General features: G+C 30.5%; 1 protein-coding gene and 1 pseudogene across 3 annotated transcripts in view; one reads left to right on the plus strand and one right to left on the minus strand.

The window, feature by feature from the left end:
* Positions 1-206: 206 nt before the first annotated feature.
* Positions 207-13,651, minus strand: part of LOC111628791 (voltage-gated potassium channel subunit beta-2-like) — a 93,880-nt gene continuing 80,435 nt past the window's right edge. For all 3 annotated transcript variants that reach the window (XM_023372638.1, XM_023372637.1, XM_023372636.1), the window contains 6 exons: positions 2,403-2,488; positions 2,197-2,317; positions 1,908-2,002; positions 1,149-1,281; positions 991-1,079; positions 207-853 (listed from right to left, as the gene is read on the minus strand). In XM_023372638.1, the coding sequence (XP_023228406.1) occupies positions 767-853; positions 991-1,079; positions 1,149-1,281; positions 1,908-2,002; positions 2,197-2,317; positions 2,403-2,488 (611 nt within the window). In that variant the 3' untranslated portion in view covers positions 207-766. The remainder of the gene's footprint in view (positions 854-990; positions 1,080-1,148; positions 1,282-1,907; positions 2,003-2,196; positions 2,318-2,402; positions 2,489-13,651) is intronic.
* On the plus strand, positions 11,170-11,710 carry LOC111628792 (annotated as a pseudogene).

The raw sequence follows: 13,651 nt of genomic DNA on the forward strand, positions 1-13,651 counted from the left end.
ATATTGTATGTACATTATTTGTGTACGACCATTTAATTACATTATTGATGGCTTTGCTAAACAGTGCCTTTCATCTGCTGCCTGTTAACATGTTTGAAAATCAAGTGAAAGCACTTTAGTTTGAGATGAGTTATAACTAGAGGAAAAGAACTGACTGACCAATGCAATAATTTAATATTTATGCATTGGTTATTTTTGTATCTATAGTTTTTGTTTTTAATCTATTCTAAGAGTATTTATCTGTAATATACAGTGTAACTAACACTATATGTTTTGCATGCTGAAATTGGTTGTAAGATATAAAAAATTCTTGAAGTGTGAATAAAGTTATAACTAGAATCATATCTAAATCTACAGCCAAATATTAAAACGTTCGTACACAATAGAATCTAGAATACTATTGTGTCCTTCAAAACTCAGATAATTTAATCTTATCTGCATTTTGTAAAACTGTTCTCTTAATCTTATATTTTCCCATCTGAGCCTATTAAAGCCAAATAAAACTGGCTTTAATTTTGCTAATTAGCATTAGAGTATATACAATGTAAATTTAAGCAATATGCTGTCATTGTATTACACAGGCAGATAGAAGACTTTCCATGAGTCCTCCACTCCCTCCCCCGTGCGTGTTACTTTCTCCCATCCCACTGTCTTCTCTTTCTGGTCCGCCCTCAGTTTCTTCTGTTGCATTTGCAGCTGCGGCGGCAGCGGCAGTAATGGCAGCCAAGGCGGAACCCCTTATGAAGGGATCCCGCCCCGGCACTAGTCAACTCTGAATAGGCTGCCTGACTGGCTTGTTGTCTAGAATTTTTTCAATTTCATTTGTGACATTTGGTGTTAATTTAGGTACAATCTGTAATTAAAAATTAGTGAAAATAAAGATCAATTGAAGATCATATCAAATTATTTAATATTTAAATTTCATTATTATAATTATTCTAAAATTATTAAAAGATTAATAAAATAATACTGTAAACAAGGAAATTTTACCTGGAGGGCTTGAAGATGATCATATAGTTGCTCTGTTGTAGAAGCTCCAACGAGCACACAGTGAACGCCATCATTCTTAAGACACCAAGCTGATAAATTTTCATTCATTAAAATCAAATTAACTTATGATATTATAATTCTGTTTATGTTATACTAACCAACTGTAAGTTGAGTTGAAGTACATCCCAGTTTTTCTGCCAAAAATGCTAATTCTTGCAGCTTAGACTGATGTCTAGGACTGCGACCATCAAGGTCTGCACCCAAGTGTTTATCTTGTAACATAGTGAAATTCTGAAAAAGACACAAATTTTTACACATTTAGGATGTTTTTGAATTACATTTTGCTTCTGTAGGTTGATATTTTGATTATGGAAATCAGTTTAATAATAAATTTATTATTTTGATTTTCGTTATCATTATTTCTTTATATTTTTACAAATATTTTAGTTTAGAAATTTTTCTTGCAATTTTTTGCTGAATTCAATTTTTGTACTAAAGAAATAAAGCTTGTCAAACTATTTTTTAACAGAACATCCCAAGCATGGTACAAGCCCTCATTATAAATGCACTCTGTCCCAACTGCTGCTTGAATATCACTACATCTATTATTAACTGATAATTGCTATTTGGCAATCCATATTTGGAATTTAATACTAACTTTTAACTTCAAATATCTCATATATTCCAAAAACTGCAGATAAAATCAGTTATATAGTTAACATATAAATATCTTCTGTTAGACTGCAAAGATTTAACCCAATTGGTTGAACACATCTGAAAATGTTCCCTTGATATTGAAAGTATAAAGTATTTTGGATTCAGATAATCAAGATTTAATTGTCAGTTTTTTTCTAAATAAAATAAAAAATCTTCATTTATAACATCAAATATCATAAGATATCATTTATAGTTCATACCTTGACAGACCCTCGAGATAACAGATGTACTCCCTCATCAAATTTGCCAGTCAGAATACCAAATGCTTGTGGCGACCATGTTATAGAGCCAGTGCCTAAAACAAGAATAATTTATAAAAATCTTTCTTAAAAATACATGTCATAAAACAGAATAAATCAAAATTTATGTTGAAAACATCACTTAACTTGTAACTTGTAAAATAATTCATTGCTTAAAATGTTTAACTACTATTAATCGTATTATTATTATTAAGTATTAAGATTTTTTATATAAATTTAAAAACTATACCAATTTTATGGAATAATTCTGGCAAATAGATTTCCACTTTTTCTCGTTGAAACAAATGATATTCTGTCTGTTCTACAGAAGGAGGGATAAGATTGAATTGGCGAGCAACTGTGTAGGATTCCTATAAATTAAAAATAATTTATATATTGATAATAAAGTTTCATCAAATCAAATATTATTGATTTCAACATTAATATTTTTATTACCATAATTTCCATAGCAGACCAACGTGAAGTCCCCCAGTAAAGAGCCATGCCTCTATTTATACAATGCGTGCATGCTCTGACTATTTCTAAGAATATAAAATAAAAAAATGTCACTTACTAAATCATAAAAGATATTAAATAATTCTTCAATAATAAAAAATTGAAGAAAATTGTTATCAAATAAATTTTAGCATAATGTATTACTTCATCTGATTTTACTTTTCTAAATACGTTCTTAAGAATAACGATCAAAATCAGTTTTTTAAATCATATTAAAAAAAAATACATCTCAGAAAGCTGCAAATGAAAGAAAACAAACGTATTTTATTTAATAACAACACTATAAAACAAACAAAAAATCTAACTCTTTTAGCAATCTTAAATGAAAAATTTTCTATTCAATTTATTTGAAGATCAATTTTTTACATACATCATTCTTAAAAATTTTATGTTAAAGATATATTCTTATATAATTTAATTATACCTACTTAAGTTATAGTTTAGTCAAATCTTTTTAATTCAAGCATTGATAAGAGGGAATCAAATAGTTTAAATTATCAAAAATTCAATTATTCATGTTTGAAAATTAAACTAGTTCTCTGCAAGAAGTGTTCATCAGTATTCCACATTTTTCAGCAATATCATATTTTCTCTTTAGTTTATTTTTCATTCCTTTAATTAATCACCAACTTTCTGAGTTAAAGATAAATTTATGTATGCTTAAATATCATAAAAATAGCTAAGCAACAAGTTGGAATGTTTGATTCAAATCATACACAAACACCTTTCTTTTCCATCAAAATAAATTTTATCTGACTAATCTTTTGGATCTCTTTGATAGGCCTTCCTCAGGTTACAACTACAGGAAGAGAATGTTTGTTAAAACTTCTGTTTGAGAATGTTCAATTTTAGAATATAACATTTATGTTTAAATCAGAGAATGTCAATTTCAACTTATATTCAACAATGGAACATTTTCAAAAACAAACAAGAATAATTTAAATATTCAAACAACATTCATTAATATATAATACTAAAGAAAAAAATAAGTACAAATATAAAAGAATAAAGCTACATAAATAAACGAACAAAGTATAATAAATAAACTTAAAGATATATACAGGGTGTATCAGAATGACGTTTTAAAAATTTGGGGGATTGTAGAGGATGAAATTTTGAATGTTTTGATATAAGGAACCCATAGCCGGAAATGTGATATAAAGTTTCTACAGCACTTTGCACTTTGCAGTCAGTATGCTGAATGAAACAGCAGAATACAGTATTTATGAAAAGTTTTATTGACAAAACAGTAGAGGGCAATCAAACTTTACATCAAACCAGTGGCTGCACTACTTTAGAGTAAATGTTCAATGTGACGATCACCAACTTTGTTACATAATATGCAATGACAAACCATGTTTTGCCCAACTCTCTGTAAGATGCCACATTCCCCTCTGATGGTATTAAATGCTGTAAAAATGCACATTTTTACAGCATTTCATACCACCAGAGGGGAGCGTGGCATCTTACAGAGATCTTACTGTGTTCGGATATACAACAACTGTTCCTACAGGTGTATATCCATCGTAAGCTCATGAACTGTTCCTACAGGTATTGTGTACACAAGGGACTTTACATAACCTCAGAGGAAGAAGTCAAGAACAATAACATGACATCGATGGATGAATGGGTAACTATCAAAGTGAAGGGCGATCAAGCACTTCCTACCGCTGTAGAAACTTTATATCATATTTCTGGCTATGGGTTCCTTACATCAAAATGTTCAAAATTTCATCCTCTACAATCCCACAAATTTTTAAAAAATCATTCTGATACACCCTGTATATATCTTTAAGTTTATTTATTATATTTCATATATATATACATACAACACAGAAAAGGGGGAGGATCTACTAATGTACAGTACATGAATTCAGAAGAGGGAAGAAGACTAAAGAGTATTGTAAAATAACTTCCAAGTAAAAGAGATATAAGCCAAATCTATCCCTTCTGCTTGGAAGTTATTTTATGACAGTCCTTAGTCTTATTTTGCTCACTTCTGCTTGCAGAGCAGACAACAGTTGAGGTCTTAAGCTGAAACAAATGATCTCAAAAAACATTTCATCTAAAGTTTCACTTCCTAAAATCTTTTGTTTATTGGGTTTTATGTTCTATTTAGAATGAAAGCACATGAATGGAATGCAATATATTAGATGGACAGTTATATTTTCAACTTTTCATATTTCCTTAAATTTTATATTTTTAGCTTTAAATAATTATTACTTACCAGCTATTATTTACAGAATTATTATAAGTATGTAATTAAACTAAAATATAAAATAATTTCATGTGGATAATCGTGGTAGCATGTATCCTGCACCTCTGTATACCCTGCAGAAAATTCCTAGAATGGAAATAAAACCTTTATATAACCTGCAGCACCATTTATCCTATAATTCCAGAGCATCCATTGAAAACCTGACACTTACTGATATGCATAGAAAGTATTGTGTTTTTCTGTTTCATTAGCTATTTATTGTAGATATACAGTATATAAACAACCAAGTTTTAATGTTCTGTAATAAGTGAATGATTAAATGTCAGATTATTCAGGCTATATTTTAGCTAACTATTAACAATTAACCTTTTGCATTCCTTTTTTTGTGTGTTTTTCTGTTTATAGGTCCTTATCTGATGGCCTATTATACTGTGGACCACTACTTGTCACTGTAAACCAAAAGCACTGAAAATTGTCATTATATTCTACATACAACTTCCACTTGAACTCAAGAATCAGACAAATCACCTTCATCTTCAATATCACTTTCAGAAATAGCACTTACTTCATCTCTAGATGAATCATTGACATTATGTGTAGCAGATGTATTTTGCTTCACTGCTGGAATCCTGAAAATCTTCAATAAAATTGCTTATGTCCCAGTAATGCAAACTGGTATCTTTATGTGCTTCCATAACTCTAGTTTCAGCAGTTGATATGAAGTAGGGTTTCTGATTTCCTGGTCTTTTGCTTGTCCTGGGATTTCGGGAAACAGTTCACTTTTTTATAATTAATTCTATCCTGGGAATTTTTAAGATATACAAAATATCTTGAAATCAAATGATATAATTATTTTTCATTTTTTAAAGTAATTATGTTCTACAACCTTCAAAATGCAATTTTGTCTAGATGTTTTCACTCAAAATTTATAGCATGTGACCTAATGAATTTAGATGTTTTATTCTTTCACATTATTTATAATAGCATGTATCCTGAGATCCTGATGTTTATATTTCATTTTTTTACATATTTTCTTTCAATTAGAGTTGGCAACACTTACACTGGCATGTCATTGTTGCATATGTCCTATCTTAGTTTAGTTGAGTTCAAATTGCTAGTTGGCATTTGCAATTATTTTGCACTGTGCATTAAATTAATTTACTCTTCAAAATGCTAAAAAGAAACTGTGTTTACTGATGATTTAAAAAAGGATTATCTGTGTTTGAAAAAAGTTTGTAATCATATTGACAAAGTGAAATGTGAACTGTGCTTTTCAGAATTTTCAGTAACTCATGGTTGGCATTCAGACATTAAAATCACTTGAAATGTGCAAAACATAAAACAAGTCTAGTAGCAGTGGAAGAAACTTCCTCAAATATATTGTCATATTTTAAAGGTACTGATTTAAATTGCATTAAATTTCAATGCCATTAAAAATAACATAGAATTTTTAAATAAAGTTTACAGTGATAAATATTAGATAAATATAAATATAGTGATAAATATTAATAACTTCTTAATAATATGGTATGTTCAGTTGAGTTATTAAAAATTGCTTTTAACTCATTTTTTGTTAACAACTTTATTTAGCCTTTCCAATTGTATGTACTTATCCTAGTAGGTTTTATTTTCTGTTGTGAGTATTTTCTCAAAATTGTCCTAGTTTGAGAAAAAAATATTATGGTAAGCCTTCTTTATCTTTTATCCATTATCATTTCTGAATTTTCTTTGATAAAGAAGCTATATTTTTTCTTAACTATAATATTTTTTATGGCTAAGAAAAAATATATCTTCTTTATTAAAGAAAAGTTAGAAATTCAGATAAACTGAGACAGATACTTCCTGAGGCAAAGACTGTACATCACATAAAAAAAGTAGATCACTTACAAGAAGTAATACATCTATGTCCCCCACCAATTTTGATATATTTTGGCACAGAGGTAGTGTTTGATATGATAATGTAATCATCCAAACCATTTCATTTTATAGACCATAATGAGTTATGGCTAATTGAATGTGGAACATGGCAGGTAAATAAATTAGTTTGGTTACATGAGTGCTGATTCACCTGAGAAGAGAGGAGCAGCAAGAGAAGGTTGATGGCATGTTTGTTATCTATGCCATAATATTACACCACTCATTAAAATGCCAACACAATTGTTATTTGGAGAGAGAGTAGTTTAATATCAACAGTAGTTAAATTTTTAAGTATCATGAATAGTTTTTACATTAGTTATATTATATTAACAATTATATCAATATCCTCTAAAAAATTTGCATCAATATTTTAATGAAACTTTAAACAGTTAACATTAATATTTAAATAAAACTTGAGAAATGAAGTCTAACCAGTAAATTTCATATGAACTTTTTTGATTTATTGGTTCATTATTTTATTTATTATCCCAATCAGGACAGTATCATATAGTAGATTCTCAGTGGTAATTATTTTTCACAGTAACATTAATATTAATATCCTTTAGTCAGAAAAGGGAGAAGTGGTGCAGAAATAGTAGTGACTTTTGTAGTGCTCCGCCACTATAGTTACTGTATTTAGTTGTATAAAGAAATTTTAATTTATGTAATCACATTCCGTTCTTAAGTGATATCATACTGGGTTTTCTTTTTTGTTTCTCTCTATCTTTGTTATGCGTATGTATTGTTATAATTTCTGTATCACCTTTTGGGGTTACCACTGTTGTGAATGTAGATTGGTCTAAAGTGGATCATGTGTGTAGTGATGTTCCTGGATGGCGGGAGCTATAAAAATTTGTGTCACACATATAAGAAAGCTTTTTTTCCTTTTTGGACTCTCGAGACTGGACTGGACTTTCGAGCTCCCATCTGGAATAACAGAGTGGAGAGTTTTGGGTAAGAATCGAAGAGAAAAGATAGGAGATTGAACCATTGTGTGCTAAAGGACAAACCAACCCCATCGATCTGGATTTGGCCCCAACTGGCAAGTAGTTTGATTAAAACTATATGTAAGAATTAGGCTCATTCATCGGGACAACTATTTCCCCAATTCGACGTTTTTATAATTTTGTTTGTTAATTAAGCTTTGACCACGTGTGTGTAAACAAAGAACATAAATTTCGTCAAGTAATTGTGTTAAGAGTATGGAACTACCAAGCATATCACCCTCTAAATATTTGTATAGATCTTTAGAGTAAGTGCATATTAGTGACATTGTGATCTCAAGCAATCCCTTTATAATTAGTGGATGAGATTAAGAAATTTGTATAATTGTAAGAATACTGTGTAAATCCGCTAGCTGTTTTGTCAATTCTATTCTTTGATTTAGCATTAAATTAATTCTTCCACCAACACGTGTCACTTATTTGTAAAGTCCTCAATCAAGTTACCCCACAAAAATAGACTGGCTACATTTCGATATAGCGATAGTCAATAAATACACTTTCAATCTATAAATGGTTCAAACATAAGCACTTGCAACAGTGAAAAGACATTTTATAAATGTATTTTGATCACAATCTACAGCATCACAGACAAGACTATTACTCTCTGTAAGTGTGAAGCACGCTTCCTTGATGCTGAGCATTTTTTCTCTACCATTCAGAAGCCCAGATAAACACCACAAATAGTGAATCATAGGTTTGAAAATGTCAGTAGACAACTGAAAGTTCAAGAAAGATTGCAACCTAATAACACCTTTGACTGTGTTCCAGTTGTCATCCTTGTGTACCTCTTTGGCATTGAGGAATACCTTTAGTTCTGTAAGAATTCTCCAACAAGGTATTTTAACTGCTGATGAAAGGTGACAGTGACATTAGAAGGTGTGAAACTATCAATCTCCATTTGCACTTTTCATCCAAAACTCCTCCACATTCTTGTAAGCGTAAGAAAACATTGCCAACGATATCACCAGCCCTATTAATAGCATACTGTATAGAGTAGTTGTGTGTTGCCAGATGTTTTGCTGATTGAGCTTGCCCAAAAATTGATTTTCACCTTTCAAGGTGAGGAAGCAACCAAAAACTCATATTATTCATTCAAGGGAAAGCCATATCTGGAGCATCCAACATTAAAGGAACCAACCAATTTCCAAAACCCCCAATCATAATATGCATAACCATAAAAAAAATTATAACAAAAGCCTTGTAGACAGTATTCCATATTGGGAACCACAATATGCCATCTAGAACAATATGCAAGTGAGCAAGGGGTGTCTCCTTGATTGACAGAAGCAAAGCTTTTAAAACACATTCAATAACTGTAAACTAAGAACCATGGAGGCATTTGAAATATTTGCTGGAACACTTAAAAAAGCTGCATTAACAATAAAGAATCTATATCCACATCCAAGGTATGGCAATCTATATTAGATAACCCCCTAAAAAATAGCAATAAATATTAATTCAAAGACAATTATGTCAAAGAAAAACAGCATTGTTCCAAACTTTGAACCCGCTATAGACATTCAATGTCTATAGCGGGTTCAAAGTATGCCATTGAATGTAGCCAAAAATGCTTATTTTTTAAACAGTGAATGCTGGGAATTGAGAGGAAGATGTAAATTTTTATGTTTAAGTCCATTATTTAGTTCATTCCAAAGACTTTTCAATTTTGCTGTATGTGTAGACATATCTTCACTTGGCATCCAACTAAAGTCAAAAAACTCAATATATATTTTAAATAACTAATCTCTTGGCAAAGCTTTAAATTTAGGGATTGAATTACTGATAAACAGTTCACTGGTAATGAAATTCCTAATTTTAAAGCTTTGTCAAAAGATTATTACTTCAGTTAAAGAATCATTAAAGAAATGCATCTATAAATATATTGGTAATTTGATATTTTTTAATAGTAAATTCAATAAAAATATCTTTAAAAACTTATTATTTGTTTTTCTAAGTATGTACATGGTCTTCCAAAAAGAATGCTACCATTTTAAATTATTGTAATTATGTTAATTATTGTCTGAGAAGTATGCATGTACACTAATTGACAGAACTACTGTTCAAATTTCATCTACCAACTGCATTCAAAACATCATAGGAAGTGCCATAAACAAAAATGGTAACCCACAACAGATATGTTTTGCATTCTACAGTCCACAATGTCAGAATCAGTCATTATGTAACAAGATTGTTTGCATGGTGGATCACATTGAAATTGTCTGCAAAACACAAAAATCATTGAAATTCATGTTACATAATGATGACTTTATGACGTGAAGAACACAAAACACTTTCTGTAACAGAATCACCATTTTTGTTTATGGCACTTCCTAGAGGCAAAAGACATACGGTTTTTATGCAGATGGTAGATGAAACTTGGACATTTACTTTATCAATTGATATACAATACATTGCATAGTTCTCAAATAATAATTAATATAATGACAGTACTTTTAAATGGTAGTATTCTTTTTGGAAGACCCTTTATTTGTATAGACTTCCATAGATATTCACTTTTTTATGTATTAAAGACATAAAACATAAAATTCATTTATTTAAATCAAAAAGTTGTTTATATAATTTATCTTTTAAATTATTACTTTACAGCTCTTTACAATTTTTTAAATATTGTTTTACAGCACTATGCTAGAAAGTTTAACAAATATAATATAACCATCCTTGGTTACACATGGTGCTGACTGGGGACAGCTACAGCAATAAACTCCTACTCATGGCACTCATCCTACTCATCCTACTCAGTCATCGTTCAACCTCAGCATAGTATATATATATATATACACACACACACACCATCTCAGGATTGAAAATGGCTGTCTGAGTACCATGTGAAGGATATATTTAAATATGTCTGGAAGAAGAGATCAGACTGAAAACTCTGGTACTGCAAGTTTAGCAATTTGTTTCTTAATCCATAATTACTAGAGCACAAGAAAAATTTTAGTTGAGTAGCATTTTAGTTGACAAAATGGAACACATATATTTGAATGTGAGCACTTGCACTGGTCACTTTTTAATTGCACCAACTAAAAATTTACAGCATACTTTATTATTCAGGCAATGAAACTGCTGCTTTTCAAAACATTTGTTGTTTATTGCTAAAAAAGTCTAATTTTCAATTATACTATATGTGTAAGCAAAACCTTCTCCAGAAATTCTGAACTGTGTTACAGTATTTAAATTCAATAACTGGACCTTATTTTCATCTTATCAAAAAATGATATAGGCTTTACATCAAGTTGACTGAATTTGAAATGGTAGTATTGATTTCAGTTTCAACAACATTAGATGCAGTCAAGACTACTACTTTAAATAATTATACAGTAATGACATTATACCACACACTAAATTGACAATTACAGCTAAAATTTGCATTGTAAAAATTCATTATACTGACAATGAAAGAAAACTATAAATAATTCAATTATAGATGTACTGAGTGGCCAAAAAATTAGACACACCCCTTATTTGAAAGTAAATCAGTCCGACAGTGATGTAGAGTGACATAACAACACAGAGTTGCTTATATAAGAAATGCTCAGCTACGGATGACATAGTTAGCATGAAAGTTAATGTCAAAATGAATAAGACGAAAGATTTAAGTGACTTTGAACAAGGAATGATCGTCAGTACAAGAAGAGCTGGTGTCAGCATCTCTGAAACAACGACTCTTTTAGGATTTTCTTACCCAACAGTATCTCAGTTGTTTAGAGAGTGGCAGTTGAGAAAAAAAAACTTCAAGCGATAAGGATAATTCTGGTCAAAAAAGGCTGGTGAATGAGAGAGGTGAAAGGCGATTAGCATGCATAGTCTGCAGCAACAGAAGGGCAACAACATGACAAATTACAGCTGAATTCAATGCAGGTGCATCACAAAGTATATCCCAATGCACAACAAAACACACTTTGCAAAAAAATGGACTTTAACAACAGGAGACCATTAAGAGTGCCTTTGGTATCACAGAAAAATAGGAAAAGGCACCTGTTGTGGGCCAAGGAACAACAAAATTGGTCACTTGAGGACTGGAAAAAGTAGCCTGGTCTGATGAATCTCATTTCCTGCTCTATCGTGACAATGGTATGATCTGAATCTTCAAACAGCATGAATTTGTGGACCCCTCCTGCCAAATGACAACTCTTCAGGCTGGTGGTGGTGGAATTATGGTGTGGAGAATGTTTTCCTGGTGTACACTGGGTCCCTTGATATTTGTGGACACATCTCTGAATAGAACAGCTTACCTCAACATCATTGTTGATCACGTACACTCGTTTATGATTGTAATGTTCCCTGATGGAGATGGTCACTTTCAGCAGGATAAAGCATCTTGTCACTGTGCTCGATTGGTCTCAAATTGGTTTGAGGAACATCAATCATAGTTTAACCTGCTTCCATGGCCAGCTCAGTCTCTTGACCTTAATCTTACGGAGCATTTGTAGGACAAAGTCAAAAGATCACTTCGAAGCTTGGAAATGCCACCATCCAATCTGACCCAACTTAGAGCTGCCATTATGTTCGCATGGGACAACATTTCTCAGCAATGGTATCAGTAACTTGTTGAGTCCATACCAAGAATAATATTGGCTGTGACCAGAGCTAAAGGTGGACCAACTCGTTATTAGAGGGTGTCTCTAATTTTTTGGCCACTCAGTGTGATATTATAATTTAGATAGAATAAAAAATTCAATTATAGGTTTCATTATAAATAATCACTTTCATCTGTAAAGAGGTAAACTTTTGTGTTAAACTGAAACATTTTACATCAAGATGCATAGTAAATTAGCAGAGACTGAAAATAAATTTTTGTCATACTAATAATTTCATTATACTAGAATTTGTCACAATGCATTTTACTGTGTGTATTTTTAAAAACAGCTTATTGAATAAAATTTATAAAAATGCTTGTTTGCTAAAAGACATTATGAAATTATGTAAAAGTATACAAGTAATAATACATAATATCAGTAGATACAATTTATATAATAAATGTATAGTCACAAATGAAAGAACTATAAAAAATCACAAATTAATATCAAATCATTGATATTGAATGACATAGGTAAAAATTTCATTATACAAAAATCATTATGTATGATTTTTATATAGGATACACATGAATGAACTTGTTCAAATTCAAATTAACAATCTTTGGACATGGACATGAATCACAAGATTGATTCATGTCCATGTCCATTTGGCATTACTGTTTCATTAGCTTTAAATTGTAATGATACAAATTCTGTCTATCTTTGATGCAATGATAAAATTTTGATTTAGTGATTAATATAGACATCAGGATGTTTATCAATATAAAAAATTGCAGAGAACAATTTCTGCTATTACCATCCACTAGCCACCAACTTTTTCAATTTGTTTGCAGTTGACTGTCACTATACTTTCTATATAGAAAAAAAAACTAAAAATATTCTCAAAAATTATTTTCAATTTACATATAGACATTTCCTTATTAGATTCTCATAATGTTTTAATCTTGTTTTTGAAATAATTTTAATCAATCAATTCAATTAATAAACAATAACTTGTTTACTGATAAAACTGACTAAAAACTGATATAATTATGCTTGTGTATAATAATAATTTACTGATAACATTAAGCAAGATAAATAAATAAGACTGTAATCAATGGTAATTCTGTTTTTATTAACAACTAGCAGACCCCACCATGCGTTGTTGTGGCTCAAAATGGGTATCTATTATAAATTTATAACACTTCCCCGTGGAAGGGAATTTTTCAAAAAATTTCTTCTTAGTGTACATTCTGTTGATGTACCCTATTAAAACGCAAAAAACTGCATCTAAAATAGTATAAATAGAAGCAGAGTTCTTTACGGTAAGCCTTAATCCTAACCATCTCCCTTCAGTGGCGGGAATTTCGACACATATATTATATAAAAACACGTGCATATTCGAATGCAGCATTGTGTGAAAATTTCAAAGGAATCAGTAGGAACAAACGAACATTACATTTTTATTTATATAGATAGATAGATGATGATCTGGAATACATATTTCTC

Source organism: Centruroides sculpturatus, unplaced genomic scaffold (assembly GCF_000671375.1).
Source record: "Centruroides sculpturatus isolate CEXI.00-Female unplaced genomic scaffold, Cexi_2.0 scaffold485, whole genome shotgun sequence".
Lineage (NCBI taxonomy): Eukaryota > Metazoa > Arthropoda > Arachnida > Scorpiones > Buthidae > Centruroides > Centruroides sculpturatus.